At 38.3% G+C, this 21325-nt stretch overlaps 1 protein-coding gene across 4 annotated transcripts in view; it reads right to left on the bottom strand.

The window, feature by feature from the left end:
* Positions 1-3062: 3062 nt before the first annotated feature.
* Positions 3063-21325, bottom strand: part of gogo (golden goal) — a 209201-nt gene continuing 190938 nt past the window's right edge. For 3 of the 4 annotated variants that reach the window (XM_069501712.1, XM_069501713.1, XM_034973230.2), the window contains exons 10-18: positions 15696-15836; positions 14956-15094; positions 13581-13781; positions 12474-12639; positions 9972-10173; positions 9317-9493; positions 8532-8697; positions 7679-7794; positions 3063-6418 (exon numbers count right to left, since the gene is read on the bottom strand). In XM_069501712.1, coding sequence (XP_069357813.1) covers positions 5903-6418; positions 7679-7794; positions 8532-8697; positions 9317-9493; positions 9972-10173; positions 12474-12639; positions 13581-13781; positions 14956-15094; positions 15696-15836 — 1824 coding nt within the window. In that variant the 3' untranslated portion in view covers positions 3063-5902. The remainder of the gene's footprint in view (positions 6419-7678; positions 7795-8531; positions 8698-9316; positions 9494-9971; positions 10174-12473; positions 12640-13580; positions 13782-14955; positions 15095-15695; positions 15837-21325) is intronic. The other variant, XM_069501714.1, reaches the window with a different exon arrangement.

Below are 21325 nucleotides of genomic sequence, written 5' to 3'. Positions count from 1 at the left end.
AGTCACACGTACTGCACTTATCCTTCCAATGGGACCGTAATACTTTCTGAGTGTCCATGTATTTGCGGCCACTTTACGGCTGTATTAATCTGGATGAAGCCATTAGAATTTAAAAAAATATTCAAATAAACTTGTACAAGTAGACAAGCTTTTGAGTCGTCAAATTAGTCTAATATTTAGAGCCTCGATAGCACAACGGTTAAAAGAGCGGTCTGAAAACCAAAAGGTCGCCGGTTCAAACCCCATCCGTTGCTCTATTGTCGTACCTACTCATAAGCTTTACGCTTAATTGGAGGGGAAAGTTGAATAGGTATTAGTCTACATGATAAACTTGGCTAATATATTCTTTTAAAAAATCTATCACTGGTTCGAAGTGCTCTTCAGGCCATTCCGAGAAGAACAAGCAAGAAACTCGGCGGTTGCTCTTTTCAAAACCAGGATTAACAGGCTTTGGCATAATATTATTATGTCGTGTATAAAATACTAGCTGATGGCGACTGCGTTCGCGAGGATTTAGTTTTTTAAAATCCCGTGGGAACTCTTTGATTTACCGGGATAAAAATTAGCCTATGTCACTCTTCAGGTCTTTTACTATAACCATGCAAAAATCACCTACGTTGTATCGTAATAAACTAACAAACAAACACACACCTATTGATTCGACGTACAATATTTACCATGTAGGTATGTATAGTAGAATAGAATGAAATCTCAATTCAGATTTCAGGCCTTGGAGAGATCGTTATCGGTCTGAACTCTAATTGTCGTCCATTTATCTGAAATACGTCAATTACTGAATATCATTGCATTGTAGGCTGACAGACAAACCGACAGGCAACGAATGATTCAAAGTCTATTTCACTAGATGTCGAGCAATTTCCCGCAACTGATGGCCTAGTATGTGTCCCTTTGATTGACGAGATTTGAAGCAAGAGCCCAAGAGGGGAGAAGAGGGTAGGGGAGCCCAAGAGGGGATTTTGGGATTTACTCGAGCGTGTCAAATTGAGACAAGGTAAGTTAATTAGATGCACAAATGTGTGCATTTCATTGATGTGACAATTTGAGCGTGATATAAGGAAATGGGAGTCACAAATTTTCAAAAATCTGCCGAGACTTTTGGTTGCGTCCAAAGCGTCAGTTTTTTTAAATAGGAGCTTATTCAATCCCTTCTCAATATCTGACGCGCTCAATAAATATTTTTGGGTCTATTTTCGTTTTTCGTTTCTTTTTTTTAATTTATAGACTCGCGCTTGGCTGCAATTAGACCTGGTGGGAAGTGATAATGCAGCCTAAGATGGAGCTTGTGATTGAAGATTGTGGTAACCGCCACACGATAAAAAACACGTGGGGCGCATTATATATCTACTATTAATATCTAAAACGCTCGAGTATATCTTTGTGAATATATATTTTTCCATTTTTGAAAACCTGTACGCGCTCTCCCCACCAGTGAAAGGGGTTATATCATATAACTTTTTTTTCTTTTTAGCAAAGCTAGCAAGCTAATCTTCACATTCCAATAGGTCCCCACGACGCTCGAGTAAATCCCTATTTAGCCTCGTTGGCTCCCCTACTATTATTCGTCGGAAGCTAGAAACCGTCACCGTCACCGGCGGCCGGTGGTCACCGGCGGAATTGGTGCGTTGGTGGTAACCTTTGAATTCAAATGGATCTACGAAGCGGAAGATGCCTTTGACGTACCTAACATCATAATAGACTGATTTTAGATTATAGTGCTTGATTGAGTTTCTTGCTGGTTCTTCTTTCATTCCGAACCCACAGACCACCACGCCTAATAGCCGGACACCCCCGATCGCCAAGCTTAGGCAGTTGCTTAGCATAAAAGTCGGCCCACGGGTCTCCTCTCAGAGTGTGAAGGCCACAGTCTACTACGCTGGCCATGAGCGGATTGGTAGACTTCACACACCTTTGAGAACATTATGGAGAACTCTCAGGCATGCAGGTTTCCTCACGATGTTTTTCTTCAGCGTTGAAGCAAGTGATATTTAATTAATTAAAACGCACATAGCTCCGAAAATTTAGAGGTGGGTGCCCGGGATGGAACCCCCGACTTCTGATTAGAAGGCAGACGTCCCAACCACTAGGCTATCACAGCTTATGCTCCTGCTCAACTTTTAGGAACTCGTAACTACAATCGGGAATGCAATATAAATGCGCCAACTCGTTATGAAAGGAATTTAATATAGCCGGCATGATGTGTCCCAACTAAGCGAGCCGCTCCTCGCGTCGCCGGATTGATCTCGCTTCTATTGAATATTTGAAAAAACCAGTCAAGTGCGAGTCAGGCTCGCGCACCGAGGGTTCCGTACTAAAGTAGTATTTTTTCGACATCTTGCACGATGAATCAAAAACTAATAAAAATCTATTTTAAAATGTACAGGTAATGGCCTTTCATAATATGGATACCCCACTCGGTATAGTTACCTTACTTTGGAAATAAAAAAAACTAATTATTTGTTGATGAACACATTTTGTCTGAAAATTGTTTGCAATTTTTTCAATACAGATTCAATTATGATACAATCGCATAGTACCTACCTATCGATACAGCATCGCATCTGCATCGATGCAAACGCGTGACTGTATTGGTTTAGCAACCTTTCTATAGTAGGTGCAGTGTGACTTTGTGTGTGATTTTGAAAATTCTTTCACCAACAGAAATTTACATTATTCCGGAGTGGCATAGGCTATATTTTATTATCAAAAAATCAGAGATCCCTACAAAAATTGTAATAAGCTACCCGTGTGAAGCCGGGGCGGGTCGCTAGTCTAAATATAGGTATAAACGGAAAAGGTGAATGACTGACTGACTAACTGACTGATCTATCAACGCATAGCTTAAACTACTGGACGTATCGGGCTGAAATTTGGCATGCAGATAGCTATTATGACGTGGCATCCGCTTTAGAAAGGATCTTTAAAAATTAAACCCCTAAGGGGGTGAAAGTGTGGCCCGCGCGGACGAGGTCGCGAGCATAAGGTTACGCGCTAACGCTGGCTCCCGTCGTATTAATAAAATTGACTAATAAATAAAACAACGATTAAAATACAAAATAAAAACCATTTATTGACATAATATTCAAAATAACTCAATAAAACAATATTTTAAAGTTACACTATTTCGTCTGTACACTATGTAACATAATATTTTGCCAACAAAAATTTAAAAACAATTTTATTAAAACAAAATATTACAACTTGTTGTAAACAATTTGTTTGGTTCGAAATCATTATTACAAAAACAACATAGTATTATTATAGTATTCAAAAATTAAATAATATATTTTTAGGATTTATGTTGAATCATTTTTAAATAATATTTTCAATATGTTTTCATCAAATTAGAATAATTATTGTAAAACTCGTGCTGACATACATTTAAATGTGACTAGAAATAAGTTCGAGATCTTAAATTAAATAAAAAAACAATTGGCAGAAAATAAATACTTAATTAGTTAATTAACAAGACTATTTTAACATACAATTATTTATAATTATTATTCTTAAATTATTAATTAACACATCAAAATATTATTATGGTACAGTGAAGTGAAGTGAAAATTATGCAGGTGTACACAACATAAAATGAAAACATTTTTTATGGCAGGTCCACCTTGGTAACCAATGTTTCGTAACCAGCTACTTACGTAATAAGATTTATCCTTCGTCTTTTCGTAACTGGTTATTAATCAAAAGTACTTTAACCGGGTTCGTAACGGAATATAAGATTAATGTCTTTTTGTAACTGGTTACTATGAAACAACGTAAATTTAATCTTACTCCGTTACGAACCCGGACAAAATATTAATCTTATTTCGTAGCTGGTTACGAAAACTTGGTAACCAACGTGGAATAATAGTTAAAAATGGGGACCCCAATACAATAATATAATTTATATCACACAATACGCAAATTTTAATAAGATGTAATAATTCTTAATAAAATAATTTCATCGAAGCTCTATCAAACCTGATTTTCACATCATTAAATTTTTTCAATATTATTTTATACAGTTTATTTAAAATAAAAATATATAATACCTAATCAAGTGTTCTATCCTAATTTAATAAATTTTGTATGAGTAAAAATAAAATCTTTAAGTATTGCACTGCCCGAACGTTCAGTCTTCTAAAAATTTAAATGAAAGAATACAGTTTAGATACAGTGCAAGAAATAGCTGGCATATACATTGAATAAACTATATTAAAATATAAGAGTTACATACACGATAAGCGGGAATTCCCCTGAATTGTTCATCGCGCTTAGTAGATAAGAGTAACTATGTAATCAGGGATTTGATAACAGTAAATCAGCTACAATGTAACGATAGGAATCACCTCTGATTAGCTAACACTCTTTCCCAACACGCTATTGGCCAAAATCCATTGTAGCAGTAAGAATACCATAAATTCAGTCAATCAGAACTATTGAGATTACAGCAATGATTAATGCAGTTTTTTCATTAACTCAGTTTTTCCTACATTAAATTAAATTCCTTCAAAATAGCAAAAATAAATAGGCTTTTACTAGTCAAACGCATTCCAACTTATTTTTTTCTTTTATTAATTTATTAATTTCGATCAGGCCTGATTGGAGTTTTGGATGCTTTACGATTTCCAATCTCAGGAGGGGAGTGATTTGGTGGTCTCCTTATACCGACACTATATGGTGCCACAGCTACCTTTAATCATTTACTATGCAACTTGAATCGCGCAAACGAAGTAACAAGTTCCAAGTTGCAACGATCGGAGCAGCTGTGTCTCCGGACATGAGAACCTGAAGGAGGAGGTTTTTTCTATTGCTATGATCGAGCTCACGTGACTTGTTTCAGTAAAGAGTCTAGCGCAAGCTTAAACAATAGTTATAATAATCGTATTTGAAGAAAAATCAGTCGACAATATTACTAACAATGACAGTATCTTTACTATCACACATAAACGAAATATCATCTAATACCAAGGAAAAGTAATAAAATAAAAATATCTTAACATTATGAAATTGTTTGATTACAAAACTTTTACTTACATTGATGATTTCACTACGATATACTTGTACATGTTTAATGAATAAAGTGTTGTCTTTTGAAAAATATAGAATGAATATGAGAGTGATATGAATGGTAACTGTTAAACATCTTGGTCCTTAAATACAACTACTGGAGATGATGACGATCATAGTGCCTCAATTAAAACTTTTATGGGGCACAAAATGGACGCACTAATCATTGTAGTTTTGTTCTACTAAGTATAACTCTAAGTATTTTTCTATACAAAAAGCCACATTCGAGGTATTTGCCTCGAGTGTGGTTTTTGTGGCAAGACTGTTTTTACATTTTAAAAGATAGGTCAGATCTAACACCAACTTTGACTTAATGAATATTATTTCAATTCCGAAGCATGAAAAAAGTGTTAATAGATGAAATTCAGGAACAGTGAATGAACGGAGTTAAATAAGCTTTTTTTCTGATCCACTTATCTCGATGAAGGATAATATTATTATGTTTACAGCATCACGATATGGCGTAAAGTGCCAGTTCAGTTAATCTGCCAAGGCCAAGAAATTAGTTAAAATATGCGATATTATTATAATACATTTACAAAAGATGCTTGCTAACATGTAATCATATTACTATTAAGATTATATTTTATTTATATTTATGGCAAGATTTTACATTAGATTAAAAGTGTGTTTAGTAAAATTAAATTATTTCAAATTTAAAGGCAGTTTGCAAATAAATAATATGTACACAACTTTTTTCTCTTAAGTTTTATGCGTTGTTATCTTGTAAAGTTTCTGAAATATGTCAGATGCTAATATTTAAGTATTGTTGTTATACGTAGTTTATTAAAACAAACAAAATATGATTGACTAAAGTTAATACTTATGCTTTAACTTCATATTTATCAAATAACCTATTGCTATCAGGCGAATCATCTGCAAATTTGATTTCGTTTGATGATTCGGAATTCTCATCAGCGAATTTAATATCACTGAAATCTGTTGTTCTTTTTAGAGTAGCATCTTTGTCTTTTTCTCTTGTATCGTTAACTCTTTTAAGAGTTGAGGAATTATCATAATCGTTTCTGTTTTCTCTCCTATGAACTTTAACTGGAGACATTGTAAGAGTCAATTCTTTCATTGGTATAGCTACTGATTCGTCTCGTTTTTTCTTATACCTTTTTGGTGGTTTCGGTGACTTTTGCAAATCACTGATACTAAAGTTTAAGGGATGTATAAGGTTGCCTCTGTCCATAACTTTTCGTATAGATTTGATAGATTCGTTGGATCTATTAGAGCGATTTTCTGAGTTTATTTTGAGAGTGCTGGATGATGGTCGGTCTTCGGGTGATTCTGTGTTGCTGCCGGGGTCTGGGCGTAATTCTTTTGGTATAATTTCCTGCAACAAAAATATTAGAAAACTAGCTGACCCTGCGAACTTCGTTTCGCCTAACAGTCGATTCAAATTTTTTAATTTTTTTTAATTCACTATCAGAAATTCTAAAATCCCCACGATTTAGGACTTCAGTACTTTGCAGCATCAGGATTGAGGAGTTAGGATCCGAAGTTCAGTGATGTAGCCTATGCTTGGTACCTAAAATAATTTTGCATCATCCGCAGTTCCTGAAACATTATAGTTTAGGAGTGCTGTACCCTACATCATCAGGGTTGAGGAGTTGAGACTTGAAGTCTGAGAATAAAGTCGTTGCTTGGTACCTACAATATAAATTGAATTCACTATGAACACTTCCTGAATCTTGATAACCCAGGCGGGCAGTAACCCTGCAGCATCAGGATTAAGGAGTTGAATCCAGAATTTTTTATGTGACCACGACGTAAACTTTTTTTGTTGATTTAAAAAAAAATTTGCAAATCGGGCCAGAAACCTCGAAAAAATCGATGTAGAAAAAAGAACCACCTCCTTTTTGACAGTCGGTTAAAAACCGATGACCTTGAAATATTTACGGAACAATCTTTAAAATATCCCCTTTCTAACAAAAAAAGAATGAATGAAATCGGACTACGCGTTAATGAATTACAACTCAGTATACATTTTAACTTTCGTCCCCTCTCCTACGGGAACCATGCTGAATTTCGGGATAAAAAGTATCCTATATTCTTCCTCATAGTGTGACCTCAAATCGTACCAAGTTTCATTGGAATCCATTCAGTAGTTTCAGCGTGATGCGCGGCCGTGATACAGACAGACAGACAGACAGACAGACAGACAGACAGACAAAAATGAAAAAAATTACAGTTTTGGGTTCAGTATCGATTATAGAGTGCCCTCGAAAAAAAATTTTCAAAATATCTTCAATGTACAGAATTTGACCTGTTACAGATTTATTATAAGTATTGATATTGATTACATTAACCAGATCTCTCTTCGCGGTTCTACCTTTGTCATACGTTACAACAAGGAAATTGTCTACGAATCTTACGATGTACCTTCATTTATAACTGTTTGCAATTCAAGATTATTTTATTATTAATAGCTGTTCTAATCTAAATCTAGAATCAAAGGCATGTCTTTGATTTTGAATTGAACGTATCTCAAAAAAACATAAGCGACTTAAAAACTTTTTATATAGTTTTCTATGTTAAAAGTTTTAAAGTGTATTAAAAATAGTGCGTGATTAGTTACAAAAATTTATGTTACCTCATAAATAGGTACTTTCGTTTCATCAATCTCCTTGATAATATCGCCTTCTTCTATCGGTGGTATCCAGACTAAGAACGCGGGGTCCATTCCCAAGTAGGAGCCTGGTACAGATCCTAAAACAACGTATCATATCAATTTCCAACAAAAACCAGCTAAAGGTATGGCTGATATACCATTTGTTTAGCAGCTAAGCAAATAGCAGCAGCTAAGATTCTTAAACTTTTTCGCAATAATTTTAATGGTAGATCTATTTTTATGCTGTATTAATACTTGTCAGCAAATAATTCAACCGAAAGACGAGTACAAACTATACGCATTGATTGTACTGAGTCATTCATGGTTATAAACACATTTTTATATTTTCAAGGAATGATCACACCTACTGACCAATCACAATCAACGTGCGTCCTTTTCAATTATATACAAGTACTGTATAATGTGTTTTTTTCATTCTAATTGTGTTTTCATTCTATACATATACTGTGCAAGAGAGAGCGTTCTATAATAGCTCAACTCTCTGAACAAGGTATAGTGAAGGATTGCCAACACCTCACTTGTGGTCTGAGGCTGATCCACCACCTTGGCTTTTTGAACTATGTAGCCAGCATATTTCAGCTTCGCTACCCTTTTTTATTTATTTATAGACAAGCGCTTGGCTCCAATCAGACCTGGTGGCAAGTGATGATACAGCCTAAGATGGAGCGCGCTTGCCTAGAAGATGTACCCATATTATAATTGAAGGGGAGAACTGATAAACTCGTTGAGCTATGACGGTAAAAATGTATATTCTATGGTATGGTATTATGGTAACGTTTAATGTATGGTATAAGTAAAAAACTTTGTCACATACCAGCGTTGTTAACTTCATAGTCATAATAGTCGATCTCCATCTCAGGGTGTGAAGTTAGGCTCAGGTCTGAACGGAGCAGTCTCCGATTGCAGCTCTCTTTCGTGTGCTTAGGGTTGTCGCGGATCCTTGCTGACGATACACCACTTAACGCTGGTGAGTACCAACCCTACAACATAATACAATAGTTTAAAAAAATCCTGAGTTACGCGCAGTTTGATCTTTTATGATTTTGTCTCAGAAAATGAAGAAAGCCGGTGCGGAATAGCGCGGGTGAGTGCGGATGTGCGGGGCGTCCCCCCGCCTCAGACCCCTGATACCTCATAACACTTGACGTGTGAGTAGAAGAGAGTATAGAGAACGAGGCTCTATTGTTAGTGCTGTCCTTGTTCAACAAGTACGAGGAGGGAGAAGGATGACCGATAATTACTATTATTAATCCTCAGCCGACATCAGAACGTAGTACCTAATTAATCACTAGGTACTTTAATCAATGATCTTTACAATTCGTTCTCAATTACAATGATCGTAACTCTCACGCATCGCACACGGAAACCATCGACGTAACACAACGATCAACCTAACCTAACCCTACCTAGGTCGCCTCCAACCACCCCTCACAGCAACCCACCACCTCACTCTAAACTAGCTAGCCTAAGCTAAACACTTCGTCACACTATTAGGGCGCAATTGCAATCTCTAAATCAAATCACAGTCCCTGGGTTATTTTGACTGCAGCTTTCTCCATCACTCACATTGGTAATACTGGTGTTTGTTAAAAAACTCACATTAGTAAGTGTAGCAGCGGATATAGAAGACGAGGCTCTGCTGTCAGTTGTTTCCTTGTCCCACATACTGTCCCGGTCCTTTTCACTGCTGCTGTCTCTGTCACTCACGCTGGTCACACTGGTGCTGATTTCAGCTGTCACAGCTTCACTCGTCGATGGTTGAGGAGGTGATGTGATCTGGGTGCAGATATAAAATTCTTAAATGTATAATTTAGTTCCTGTAAAACGTTTGCTAGTCATTTTCATTCTGACATCTGTCTGTCCGTTCGTTCGTGGCTTAGCTCAGAGTCTTAGTATGAAATCTATAGAGTGCACTTTGAGTTTGCTCAGACTTAAGATTGCTCACTCTTATTACTAGAAAAAGCCGCAATTCGGTATGGGTATTCGTATAATATTAATTACGCTGGCAAAGTGGAAAAATAAAATCTTGATAAATTTTTATTTTATGCCCTACCCTAAGAAATTTTATCCCCTACCCTATTCAAAAATATTGCGAGTGTGTGAAAGCTATTTTTTGATTTAAGGATCCGTTTGCGAAATATTAGCTTCAAAGTGCTATGTTAGTTCTAATCGTGTGCCTCTCCCTCCCATTTCCCCAACCAGCTAAAGATGCCTGCTTGCACCTCTTGAAGTCATAATAACTTTGGGAAGTTACCTGCGGCACATGAGAAGTAGACACAGTATGTGACCGTCTCAAAGGCGATGGCGCGACGTTGTCCCTGCTGGTGCCCGCAGGGGCGCTGCTGGAGGATACGTTCTCAGGAGTTACGGTCGCTTGACTGGTTGCGCTACCAACGCTGGCCACGCTGACGTTGTCTTCTTCTGCTTCAGCATCTGAGGCTTGGTCTTCTTCATCCCTGATGCAGAAGAACAAATTCTTAAAACTGTGAACTGTATGGTTTTAAGATAAATGAAGGATATATAGTGACAACGCATATGTAAATGGTAAGTAAGCTTGGAATTGACTCGCTTCAGCAATGCACGGGGCTGCAATTGCTTGTACAGTATGGTATAATAATATTGTAAATTGATCACATGAAAAGAGCAACCGCCGAGTTTCTTGCTGGTTCTTCTCGGTAGGAACGGCATTCCGAACCAGTGGTAAATTAAACTAGTTAACGATTCAAAAGCACTTAAAATAAGTATACTTGAATAAAATAAGTTATATTCTATTCTATTCTATATCAATCGATTGATGTTGTCCGAAATCGGTAACTGAATGCGTCTCTCTTTGTAGATCTCCGAATCCGAATGTTCCCCTCTTCTCTGAATTTGTTTATTCTAGCGGCTAGCCTATATTCAAAGGAAGATTTTTGAAGATTAATGGAAAAAAGAAAAATCAAAAGAAAATATAGAGAAAATTCTAGGAGTAATTTTCAACACAGATATTAATTATTTATTGACAAGGAAGGAGAAACTACTATAGATTCGAATCAGTGAACTATGTTTTAAACAGTAGTTTTTAAAAGTACTTAGTTTGATTGATGTTTGCAACGTTCCCGGAAGGATTCCCGAAATCTTTGTTCTTTAGAAAATCGATAGACAAGACAGTGTGTTCCGAATACCAATAGGTAAAACTACCTTCATTAATACACGTGTATAAATTAATGGTGTGCAAGCATACTTTGAACACGCAACGCCTGATGAGTCAAACCAAACAATGGTCTTCTCGTTTCTCGTTTACTCACTCGAACGAATAGGAGACCTGTCAACGCTACCCCTTTCGTTACGAGGTTGCCATTCCAGCACCTTGGGATCCTAAACTCTATTGACTCTTCGAACAATGTGGCTCACCCATTCAGTTCGCAACTCATTGAGCCAAGTCATTACTTTGGGTTTTCTTCAATTAAAAGTCTGGTTTCACCTATAAGACAATCAAAGAAAGTATTCACGAAGCAAGTTGTAATTATAAGTGTGAAAATTCACCGTCCGTGAAAACCAATTTGCGGTGCTAATTGAACTTGATGATAGACTTGCTGAAGATAGCCTTTGTCACTGATGAGGCAAATAATTTTTGTCATTATAATATTATTAGTTCTTGAAGAATATGACCGTTTTTAATTAAAAGTCTGTGTCTACCTTTAAGACAATCAAACCACGAAGTCGAGTCAACTCGAGGCGTATTCAAGCAGGCGTATGATTCGCCAAACAAAGTATACCGCTCAGAAACGCTTGAGTGTATAATTATTGCGATCGCTCCAGTGGCATTGTTGGCTCACGTACTCGGTACTTACATCACAGGGGTGCTGATTGCTTTGTTAATATTCAATTTGTCTTTAGTTATATGACTCTTGTTATTGATAGACTTGTTGACGTTGCGAGCTTTGTCACTAATGAGGCAAAGGGTGTTTGTTATTGCCATAGTTGATTAGTTTCTAGAGAATATGGTCATGACTCATTATATTTTGTGGTGTTTCGAAGATATGTGATGATTGGGTTTTTCTCATTAATATTTTCTTTCATTATACGAAATACAGAATTTTGGCAATTTTTCTCTACCCCTAAATAATTAGTGGAAAGCATTAGGAAAGTTAAAATAACACTAACTGGCGTTAGAAACCATGTTTAATTAAAATTGGAACAATCTACGGATATAATGTATGTATCAACTCTTGCAATTTTTTTTGTTTTAAAGAATATTGGCCATTTTTTAAATGACTAATATTCCCGTTTCCTCTCCAATTAAGCGTCAAGCTTGTGCTAGGAGTAGGTACGACAATAGTGCAACGAGCGGGGTTTGAACCGTCGACCTTTCGGTTTTCAGTCCACTCCTATACCGGTTGAGCTATTGAGACTTAAATTACTATAAACACTTGTGAGCAATGTTTTTCTTTCTTGTTTGGTGGCTTTTTGTAGTGCCAGACCAGCATTTGCACATAAATGGTAAATTCAAGCTTCCATAAATAGCTCAGCAATGTGTAGAATATAACAGCGAGGTAAAACATTCTAGGAATCTCAATCTTTGAACCTATTATTGAGATAACCGCTCCTTTCTTGGATAAAAGTGAGAATAACAAGAATAACACTCAGTTCTATCCAATAATATGTCGACGAATTAATTTCAATTAGATCCTCTACATCGGATCAGCAGAAAAATAACAGTCGAAGAACGTCCTTGCAACAACGATGAAGCTTTAAAATAAAGTGAATGTCAAACCTTTGCTCCACATGTTCAGAAGTCCTGTCCGAGTCCCTCAGTCTCGTATGACGAGTCCTTCCAGGAAGTAGTCTGCGTAGAGACACTCCTCCTCCGACGACTTCTGACAGCAATGTGCTTCTTGATCCAGCAGTAGTACCTCCGAGCTCCAGTGATGCTGAACAGGCTATGGATAAAAACATTCGATGATTTGGTGATTCTAGTGTATTATCATCATCATGATTAACCCATCGTCAGCTCACTACAGAGGACGGGTCTCCTCTCAGGGTGAGAAGGGTTTTGGCCTTCGTCTACCACGCCTGGTCATGTGCGGATTGATAGACTTCACACATCTTTAAGAACATTATGGAGAACTCAGACATGCCGGTTTCCTCACGATGTTTTCCTTCGCCGTTAAAGCAAGTGATATTTAATTACTTAAAACGCACATAACTCCGAAAAGTTACAGGTGCGTGCCCGGGATCGAACCCCCTACCTCCGATTAGAAGGTGGACGTCCTAACTAGGCTATCACAGCTAGGCTAGGCTATATAAAGCCACCAATTTAAAGAAGCAAAAGGATGCATTGAAATTTAATCAACTGCATGTTAATCTATTTTTACACTGAATCGAGGGAATCATACTGACAGACCATAATGCCATATTATGCCCACCAGCTAAAGTTGCCTTCTTACACCTCTTAAAGACACAATAACTTTAGAAAGTTACAAGTTTAATTTAGTTAGTTAAAGTTAAAGTCTATTGTGGTTATTTACTAAAGTTGGGAGATGAGAAAAGGAAAGTTGTGTAAAAGATGGTCATTTCCACTAAAACGGAGTGCAGAACGGAAGAGACAAAAAGTCGTCTGTACATAACATGTTTTTTTAAGAAATTCTCCGATATCGTTCTTCTGCCCTGACGTTGTCAGTCTCATGTGTCCACTGAAGTAGAAATTGAGTCCAGATGTACCTAGATTTGAAATTTGATCGACTCAGTTTTTATCAATTTCTATTCTAACTCCAAAGACGAAAAGAAGTTTCACGTCTCGTCTTAGATTGTTCTGATGTCAGTAATATTAAGCTTACCATTACTATCAGTAAAGCTTACCATTACTATCAGTAAAGCTTACCATCGCTATCAGTAAGAGACTCCTTGTCCGCAGCTCGTTGGTACGCCCTGGTGCGATGTGCCGAGTGTGCTGCAAGGAGCAGTGCCGCGAGCGCTGCAAGTGCTGCTAGTGCCGCTGCTGCAGCCCTCGCCCCGCCTCCACCTCGCCACCACGCACCGCCGCTCACTGACGCCCAGGCTGCTGATGCGTTGCGGATTGGCTCTATGATAGAAAGAATGGTAAGCGGAAATTCTAATGAATATTAGCTACTTACATATTTATTTTCTGCGGAGTACCCTCGATCATCAGTATCAGTTTTATTGTATGGAGTCGAAGCCTGGACTTTAACGCAAGCGATGAGCAACAAGCTGGAGGCGTTCGAGATGTGGGTGTACAGGCGAATGTTGCGAATCTCATGGAGAGATCGTGTACGCAATACCACCGTGCTGCAAATAATGGGGAAGTCCACTGAGTTACTTAAATGTGTGCAAAGGAGAAAGCTCGAATATCTGGGCCATGTTATGCGCAACCCAAAATACGATCTACTGCAGCTTATAATACAGGGCAAGATAAAAGGCAGACGTAGACCTGGCCGTAGACGAATATCCTGGCTCAAGAACCTTCGCCAGTGGTTTAACATGAGTACAAGATCACTGTTTAGGGCAGCAGTAAACAAGATCCAGTTAGCCTTAATGATTGCCAACCTTCGGTAGGAGATGGCACTTGAAGAAGAAGAAGGAGTACCCTCGAGTACTTCGGTCACATCGCACGAAAAGATGCCGAAGTAATATTGAAAAAGTCATGGTCAATGGAAAGATCAAAGGAAAGAGACCCCGCGGACGTAGCCCGAGACGTTGGTCAGACCAAATAAAAGAGGCGGATCGACACACCTATCTGCGATGCAATCCAGCAATCCACGCGGCAAGAAACAGAGGGAAATGGAAAAACATCGTAGCAAAGATTATATCAAAGGGGACCCACGATCCTCAAAATTGAGGGAGCGACGCAGGAAGAAGACACATTTATTTAAAGAGTTTTCCTAATATTTACCATCTCTAACGATCCCCTAGAATCATTGAGTCATAAATCTGAAGATTAATCGTCGTCGTCAACCGATACACGTCCACAGCTGGACGTAGCTCTCTTGCGTAGAGATAGCTTGCGAGATACCTTATTATAAATGCGAAAGTTTTGTTTGTTGGTTTATCCTTCAATCACGTGGCAACGGTGCAACGGATTGACGTGATTTTTGCATGGGTATAGCTAAAAACCTGGAGAGTGACATAGGCTACTTTTTATCCCGGAAAAATGAACGAAGTCGCGAGCATCAGCTAGTCTAGTATATTTATAAATTTGAAAAAAAAATTTAAGGGGAAAATTTAAGTTTTTCGCTCACCAATTTGCATGGCGTGTGCAAGGAAGCCCCCCGCGCAACGCTCGCTGGTGTCTGCTGACCGCAGCTCCACTAGGATGTGTCTGCCACCGACGATCTCTATCATGCCAGAGCTGTCTGTTGTGGTCTCCACTTCATCTGCCTGAGAAAACAAAAACTGTAACGTAAAACTTGGGGTAAACCATAACGGATTTTAAAAAAATCTGCTGTTTAGAAAACGTGTTTTATTAAACTACTAGCTAATGCCCGCGACTTCGTCCGCGTGGTTTTACGTTTTCCAAAATCCTGCGAGAACTCTTTGATTTTCCGAGATAAAAAGTAGCCTATGTGTTAATCCAGGGTATAATCTATCTCCATTCCAAATTTCAGCCAAATCCGTCCTGTAGTTTTTGCGTGATTGAGTAACAAACACCCAAACATCCACACTTTCACATTTGTAATATTATTAGGATTAGGATTAGGATCACCATGATAAAGATCAGAGCCTTAATAGCTCAACCGGTAAAGGAGTGGACTGAAAACCGAAAGGTCGACGGTTCAAACCCCGCCCGTTGCACTATTGTCGTACCTACTCCTAGCACAAGCCTGACGCTTAGTTGGAGAAGAAAGGGGAATATTAGTTATTGAACATGGCTAATATTCTTTAAAAAAAAAGCATGATTCGTGATAAATGCGAAAGTGTGTCTGTCTGTCTACTAGCTTTAGTAGTGTGGCGATAAAGAAGGAGACACTGGTTGTCATACCACAGCAGATCGATCGGGTCCATCCCAAGAAGCCAGCAGAGGAGAGCCCAGAGAGTCACCGTCTCGAGCCCTCAGCGCCTGGCCGGTGCACGGCAGCTTTACCGCCTCGAACCGCAACCGCACTGCGAGACCGTCTTCCGCCTGTGGGTGTATAGCTTTATTACAATTTCAACCTAGTGGAGGTTTGCTTATTATATTATGAGTTTGTTGTAGGCTCTTCTCAGACCTGGGGGCGTTTGAAACTCTCGTATGAAATTTCGTAAGTTTACGAAATTAATTATTATTACCATTAATTTAATAATTAATAATAATTAATTAGTCAAAATGTGTACAATGTTACCTATAGTACGCGACAAGTTGAGATGGAAATCGAGATATAAGGCGGGGGGACGCCCCGCACACCCGTACGGTTTGAGCTGTACGTTGTTATGTCAGTCAGTCAGCTTATACAGGGTTACAGGAAAAGAGGACACGATCCCGTTAAGGGGTTATAGTACAGGACATTAGCTATCAAACGACCCCTAAAGTGCTTATGCGAAAGTGTATCGTTTTCGAGTTATTCATTTTTTTATTTTTGTCTTGGTAAAAGGGTGTTTGCCACTTTAAAAATTAATAAAAAAAATTAACAATGTATTTCAGCAGATTTTTTTTTATTTCTTGCTAGTACATATCCTTGTTAATAATAAACAGTTATAAAACTAAAAAAAACTTCAAGCATTTTAAAATTACAGCCCAAAAACTGTACAAGTTTTCGATTTTTAAATTTAATTCTGTACTATACCCCTTAACGGGATCGTGTCCTATTTTCCTGTAACCCTGTAGATATCATCATTACCCATAATTTGGCATGCAGATAGCTATTGTATAAATTTACTTAATTTATTTAATTGTATAAATAAACGTCTTTTTCTTTCTTTTTTCTTTCTTTTCTTTCTATTGACTGCAAACGTAGACATTCGCTAAGAAAGGGTTTTTGAAAATTCAATCCCTATAATTAATCGTGGTACCTATGTACCCGTTATATACATTGAAATATGTCGTTAAGCCACGAAATATGCTTAAAAATATTTGATACTATGCCATGTATAAAATAGTGTTTGCAGTCCCACGCGTTGCTTGAACGAGCTGCAGGTCAGATCCAAGCTCTTTTATTATGACTTCAACTAGCTTATGCTCGCGACTTCGTTCGCGTGGACTACACAAATTTCAAACCCCTATTTCCCCCCTTAGGGGTTGAATTTTCAAAAACTCTTTCTTAGCAGATGCCTACGTCATAATAGCTATCTGCATTCTGCATGCCAAATTTCAGCCTGATCCGTCCAGTAGTTTGAGCTGTGTGTTGATAGATCAGTCAGTCAGTCAGTCACCTTTTATATATTTAGATAACGTAAAACTCGCTGCAAATTTTATAAAGTTATAACGGACCGTGACTCCAATTTCCGGATCGTCCGGAAATCAAAAACTCGCTGCCTCCACTCCGATTTCAATTATCAGACTAAATAACAAAGTAGATCTAAAATGTCTAAAACAATACAAGTTAAATTGAATTACAGTACTCCAGTCACGGGCCATCACAACTTCCCCATTCTATCAGGAATCAGGAGGCGACTAAGCATCAATAGGCTGGCTCAACCCACTTAGAAAGATCACAGCACGCTTGTAGCATATTAAAAGCCGTGAGGTGTCGTGGAACACCTGACAGAAGTGTAAATGTACTCTGTCTCACACGTTCGTTTCTTTATTATTTGTTTTTTAACTTTTTGCCACTGATTTCCGAAAGAACACGTGATCAAAACGTCTCTGCAATCAAAAAGACCCAGATATACGTTATCAGACAATTTCTTAGTATACAAGATAATCTAAATATATAAAAGGAAAAGGTGACTGACTGACTAACTGACTGACTGATCTATCAACGCACAGCTCAAACTACTGGACGGATCGGGCTGAAATTTGGCATACAGATAGCTATTATGGCGTAAGCATCAGCTCATGGGGTTGAAATAGGGGTTTGAAATTTGTAGAGTCCACGCGAACAAAGTAGCTAAAAACTTAGGGTAGATAGATAAAAGTTCAATTGAGTAGGTATCTCATTGGTACACAGTAATAATGAAAAAACTTATTGCCACTTTGGTCCTGATTCCATACGTCCGTTAAGAAGCTTTGCTTCAAAACTCTTGCGAAATTCGACTTGTTACGCACACAGGCCGCAATTTTTGTATTGCTACGACGTAATATATAGCAAAGTATGATAACTAATCAACAATTTAAGTATACGAATGTGTAGTTTTTGAATCAAGATCACTTGATCAATTTACTCAGCAGAGTCGGCGATTGCAGTAAGAGAAAGGAAACGCCTGCGTCGGTCTACGAGAGGCGATAACGAACGCCTCCCGCCGACTTGCTATGTTTAGTTTCCTGGAAAATTCAATCATTTTGCGGAAAACGGAAATCGTAAATTTGAGAAGTGGAGCGTTAGTTTGGCGACAATAATTCCCGATGTTTCCTGATGTTTCCCGATGCTTCTACGTGCACTTTTAAAATTTAAAAGCAAATTTTTTTGGGCAACTTTTATAGCAAAATTCAAACGTGGCTTTTAGAGACGTGTATGACAATCTAAAACACTATAGCGTCGAAATCATGTTTTTTGGATTCCTTTTATAGATATCTACTAGACTTACTAGTTTACTATACTAATATTATAAAAAGGAAATATTTGTTTGTTTGTAATCAATAAACTCTGAAACTACTCAACCGATTTTAATGATTCTTTACCTGGTAGATACCTATATTATCCCCGAGGGCTATACGCTATAATTAGTAATTTCATATGGATGAAGTAACGAGCAAAAGCTAGTTATAGACACAAACCAAAATCACCCCCTGCCGTACACAGAAGATGATGGTGTGACCATGGACCTATAAATTATAATACTTGGTGTGACCTAAGATGAAACGAAACGATGACGTATTAGTACGCGACAGGTTGAGATGGCAACCGGGGTATGAGGCGGGGGGACACCCTGCACACCCGCACATCATCCGCACTCGCCCACATCGGGTTAGCGCGGGGGCTGTAGGGGTGCACGGGGCGTCCCCACCCCGTTCGCCATCTCGACCTGTCGCGTACTATAGACTTAAAAAATATACGCTTCAAGCTTTGATTTCTAGTTGCTTTAATTTTTTCATCCGCCTTCATACGATAGGTACTCACGTGTCGAAAAGAAATTTATATTAATTCACTATGAACACTGCCTGAATCTTGATAACTTAGGCGAGCAGTAACCCTGCAGCATCAGGATTAAGGAGTTGGATCCAGAATTTTTATGGGACCACCACGGAAACTTTTACTGTTGATTAAAAAAAATTGCAAATCGGCCCAGAAACCTCGAAAAAATCGATGTAAAAAAGGGGACCGAATTGAGAACCACCTCCTTTTTGGAAGTCGGTTAAAAAAACTCGGCTGGTGGTAACCGAAATATCGCAATAAGTTCTCCATTGTAATGTACCGAAAATTCCACAATTTTGCTTTGCGGTACATGTAAATCTCAAATGTCCAAAGCACTGGGTATGCGACGATAAATCTGTGCTTTCACACTTTGGTATTGAAAGTTAAGGAAATTTACGACTTAGTGAATAGCATCCTTTATTTTGAAAATCCATACTAATATTATAAATGCGAAAGTGTGTCTGTCTTTTTGTCTGTCTGCTAGCTTTTCACGGCTCACCCTCTTAACCGATTTTTATGAAATTTAGTACAGAGATAGCTTGCATTCCGGGAAGGGCATAGGCTACTTTTTATCCCGGAAAATCAAAGAGTGCCCACGGGATTTTTAAAAACCTAAATCCACGCGGACGAAGTCGCGGGCATCATCTAGTATTTAATATTATTATGTAATACTATGAAGTACACCAATCTGCACTTGGCCAGCGTGGTGGACTACGGCCAAACCCTTCTCATCACGAGAGGAGACCCGTGCTCAGTAGTGAGTCAGCGATGGATTGATGTTGATGATCTTTCTATTTCTATTTCTTTGGATTGCGGCTTTTCGAAATGCTGCAGGTTTCGAGTAATATTTGCTGATAGGAAATTAGAATTGCAGCTCAGGATAGTACAAATGCAATCGGATTCCGAACTTCGTGTACATTTGGATAGCACGTGATTGCATTCTTGTATGTGCTTGCTGAAGATTAGGACAACAAAACGAACATGGCTGAAACTGCAATATGCATTAATGAGAAAATGTGAAAATATTACAGCCTTATCTAATTACTATACAAATCATGCCCGCATAGAAATACCAAGAATACTGACTGCATTTCCGCGCTGGAGAGCCAGGCTGATCCATTGCGTAAAAAGTGAGCCAGCTCTTCTGTCACCAGATGAGGCTATTAATCGCGGTGAAATGTCTCGTAAAAATCTTATCTTATACTTATTCCAATGAGAAAATTGGAATAAATACGGTTTATGAGACAGCAGCCGAGTTTCCCAACAGGGCCTAAAAATGAACATGAGTAAAACGGAAATGTGTAATGATCATTCCCCGTACCACCCAGTAATCATTGAGAGCTTTGCACTCGAAATTGTAGACGAGTAGGTATGTATACCGGAGAAAAGAGCGAGAAAACTTGGCTGGGCAGTGTTCGGGAAGCTTCAAGATGTCTTCGCGTCAAAAATTCCTCAGTGCTTGAAGACCAAAGTCTTCGAACAGTGCGTGTTGCCAGTGATGACATTTATGGATCCGAGACAGTCGCTAACTATGAGCTTTAGAAAAAGCTCAGAGTTACACAGCGGGCGATGGAGAGAGCTATGCTTGGAGTTTTTCTGCGTTCACTTTGCATAAACTGAACCACTCGCTTCTCATGTATACTTACCTACACCTCTACTTTCTGTATAAAACGTGTATAAAGTCGTAATTCTGAAGAAAAGCATCAGGCAATTTCTTTTTATAGAAAATATCTAAACGTTGGCCCAGTTTTCTCAATCGCAGTTTTTTGTGCTGCTAAAAACCTAAAAATCACAAGTCAGGGTTTCATCGGCGCATTTTCCTGAACGTGTCCGATCAAGGAAGGGCGTGCCAGAACAAAGAATTTGCCCATTCACGTGACTCGACTCACTCAGACGTCCATTAGCTTTTAAATACTTTCAAAGCTTTCTTTTTAGGGTTTCGTACCTCAAAAAAAAACGGCCAAGTGTGAGTCAAACTAGCGTATCGAGTGTTCCGTACTATACAGCCGTATTTTTTCGACATTTTGCACGACAAATCAAAAACTATTACGCATAAAAATAAATATAAATCTGTTTTAGAATGTACAGGTAAAGAAAGCCCTTTCATATTATGATACCCCACTTGGTAGGTAGGTACCTATATTAAACATACTTTGAAAGTTGAAAATACTAAATAGGTAGGTACTTATTTAATTAAAGTAATGTACATCGGCCTTTAGAATGACTTTTCGGCTTTGTAGTGCGTAGTCTCTGTCACTCATACCTTAAGACGTTTTGTCGGTCTCAACGACAGGGACAACGCTCTACAAATCTGCTGTCTTCTTCTAAAGGTCGATGTATATTACTTTCGGCCGCCTACTGCGTCGTTGTCTATGTTTGACGCCTGAAATTTTAATATTCC

The sequence above is a fragment of the Maniola hyperantus genome, chromosome 11 (assembly GCF_902806685.2).
Source record: "Maniola hyperantus chromosome 11, iAphHyp1.2, whole genome shotgun sequence".
NCBI lineage: Eukaryota > Metazoa > Arthropoda > Insecta > Lepidoptera > Nymphalidae > Maniola > Maniola hyperantus.
The sequence above is the reverse complement of the archived record's forward strand: the minus strand, read 5'-3'. Positions and strand labels throughout refer to the sequence as shown.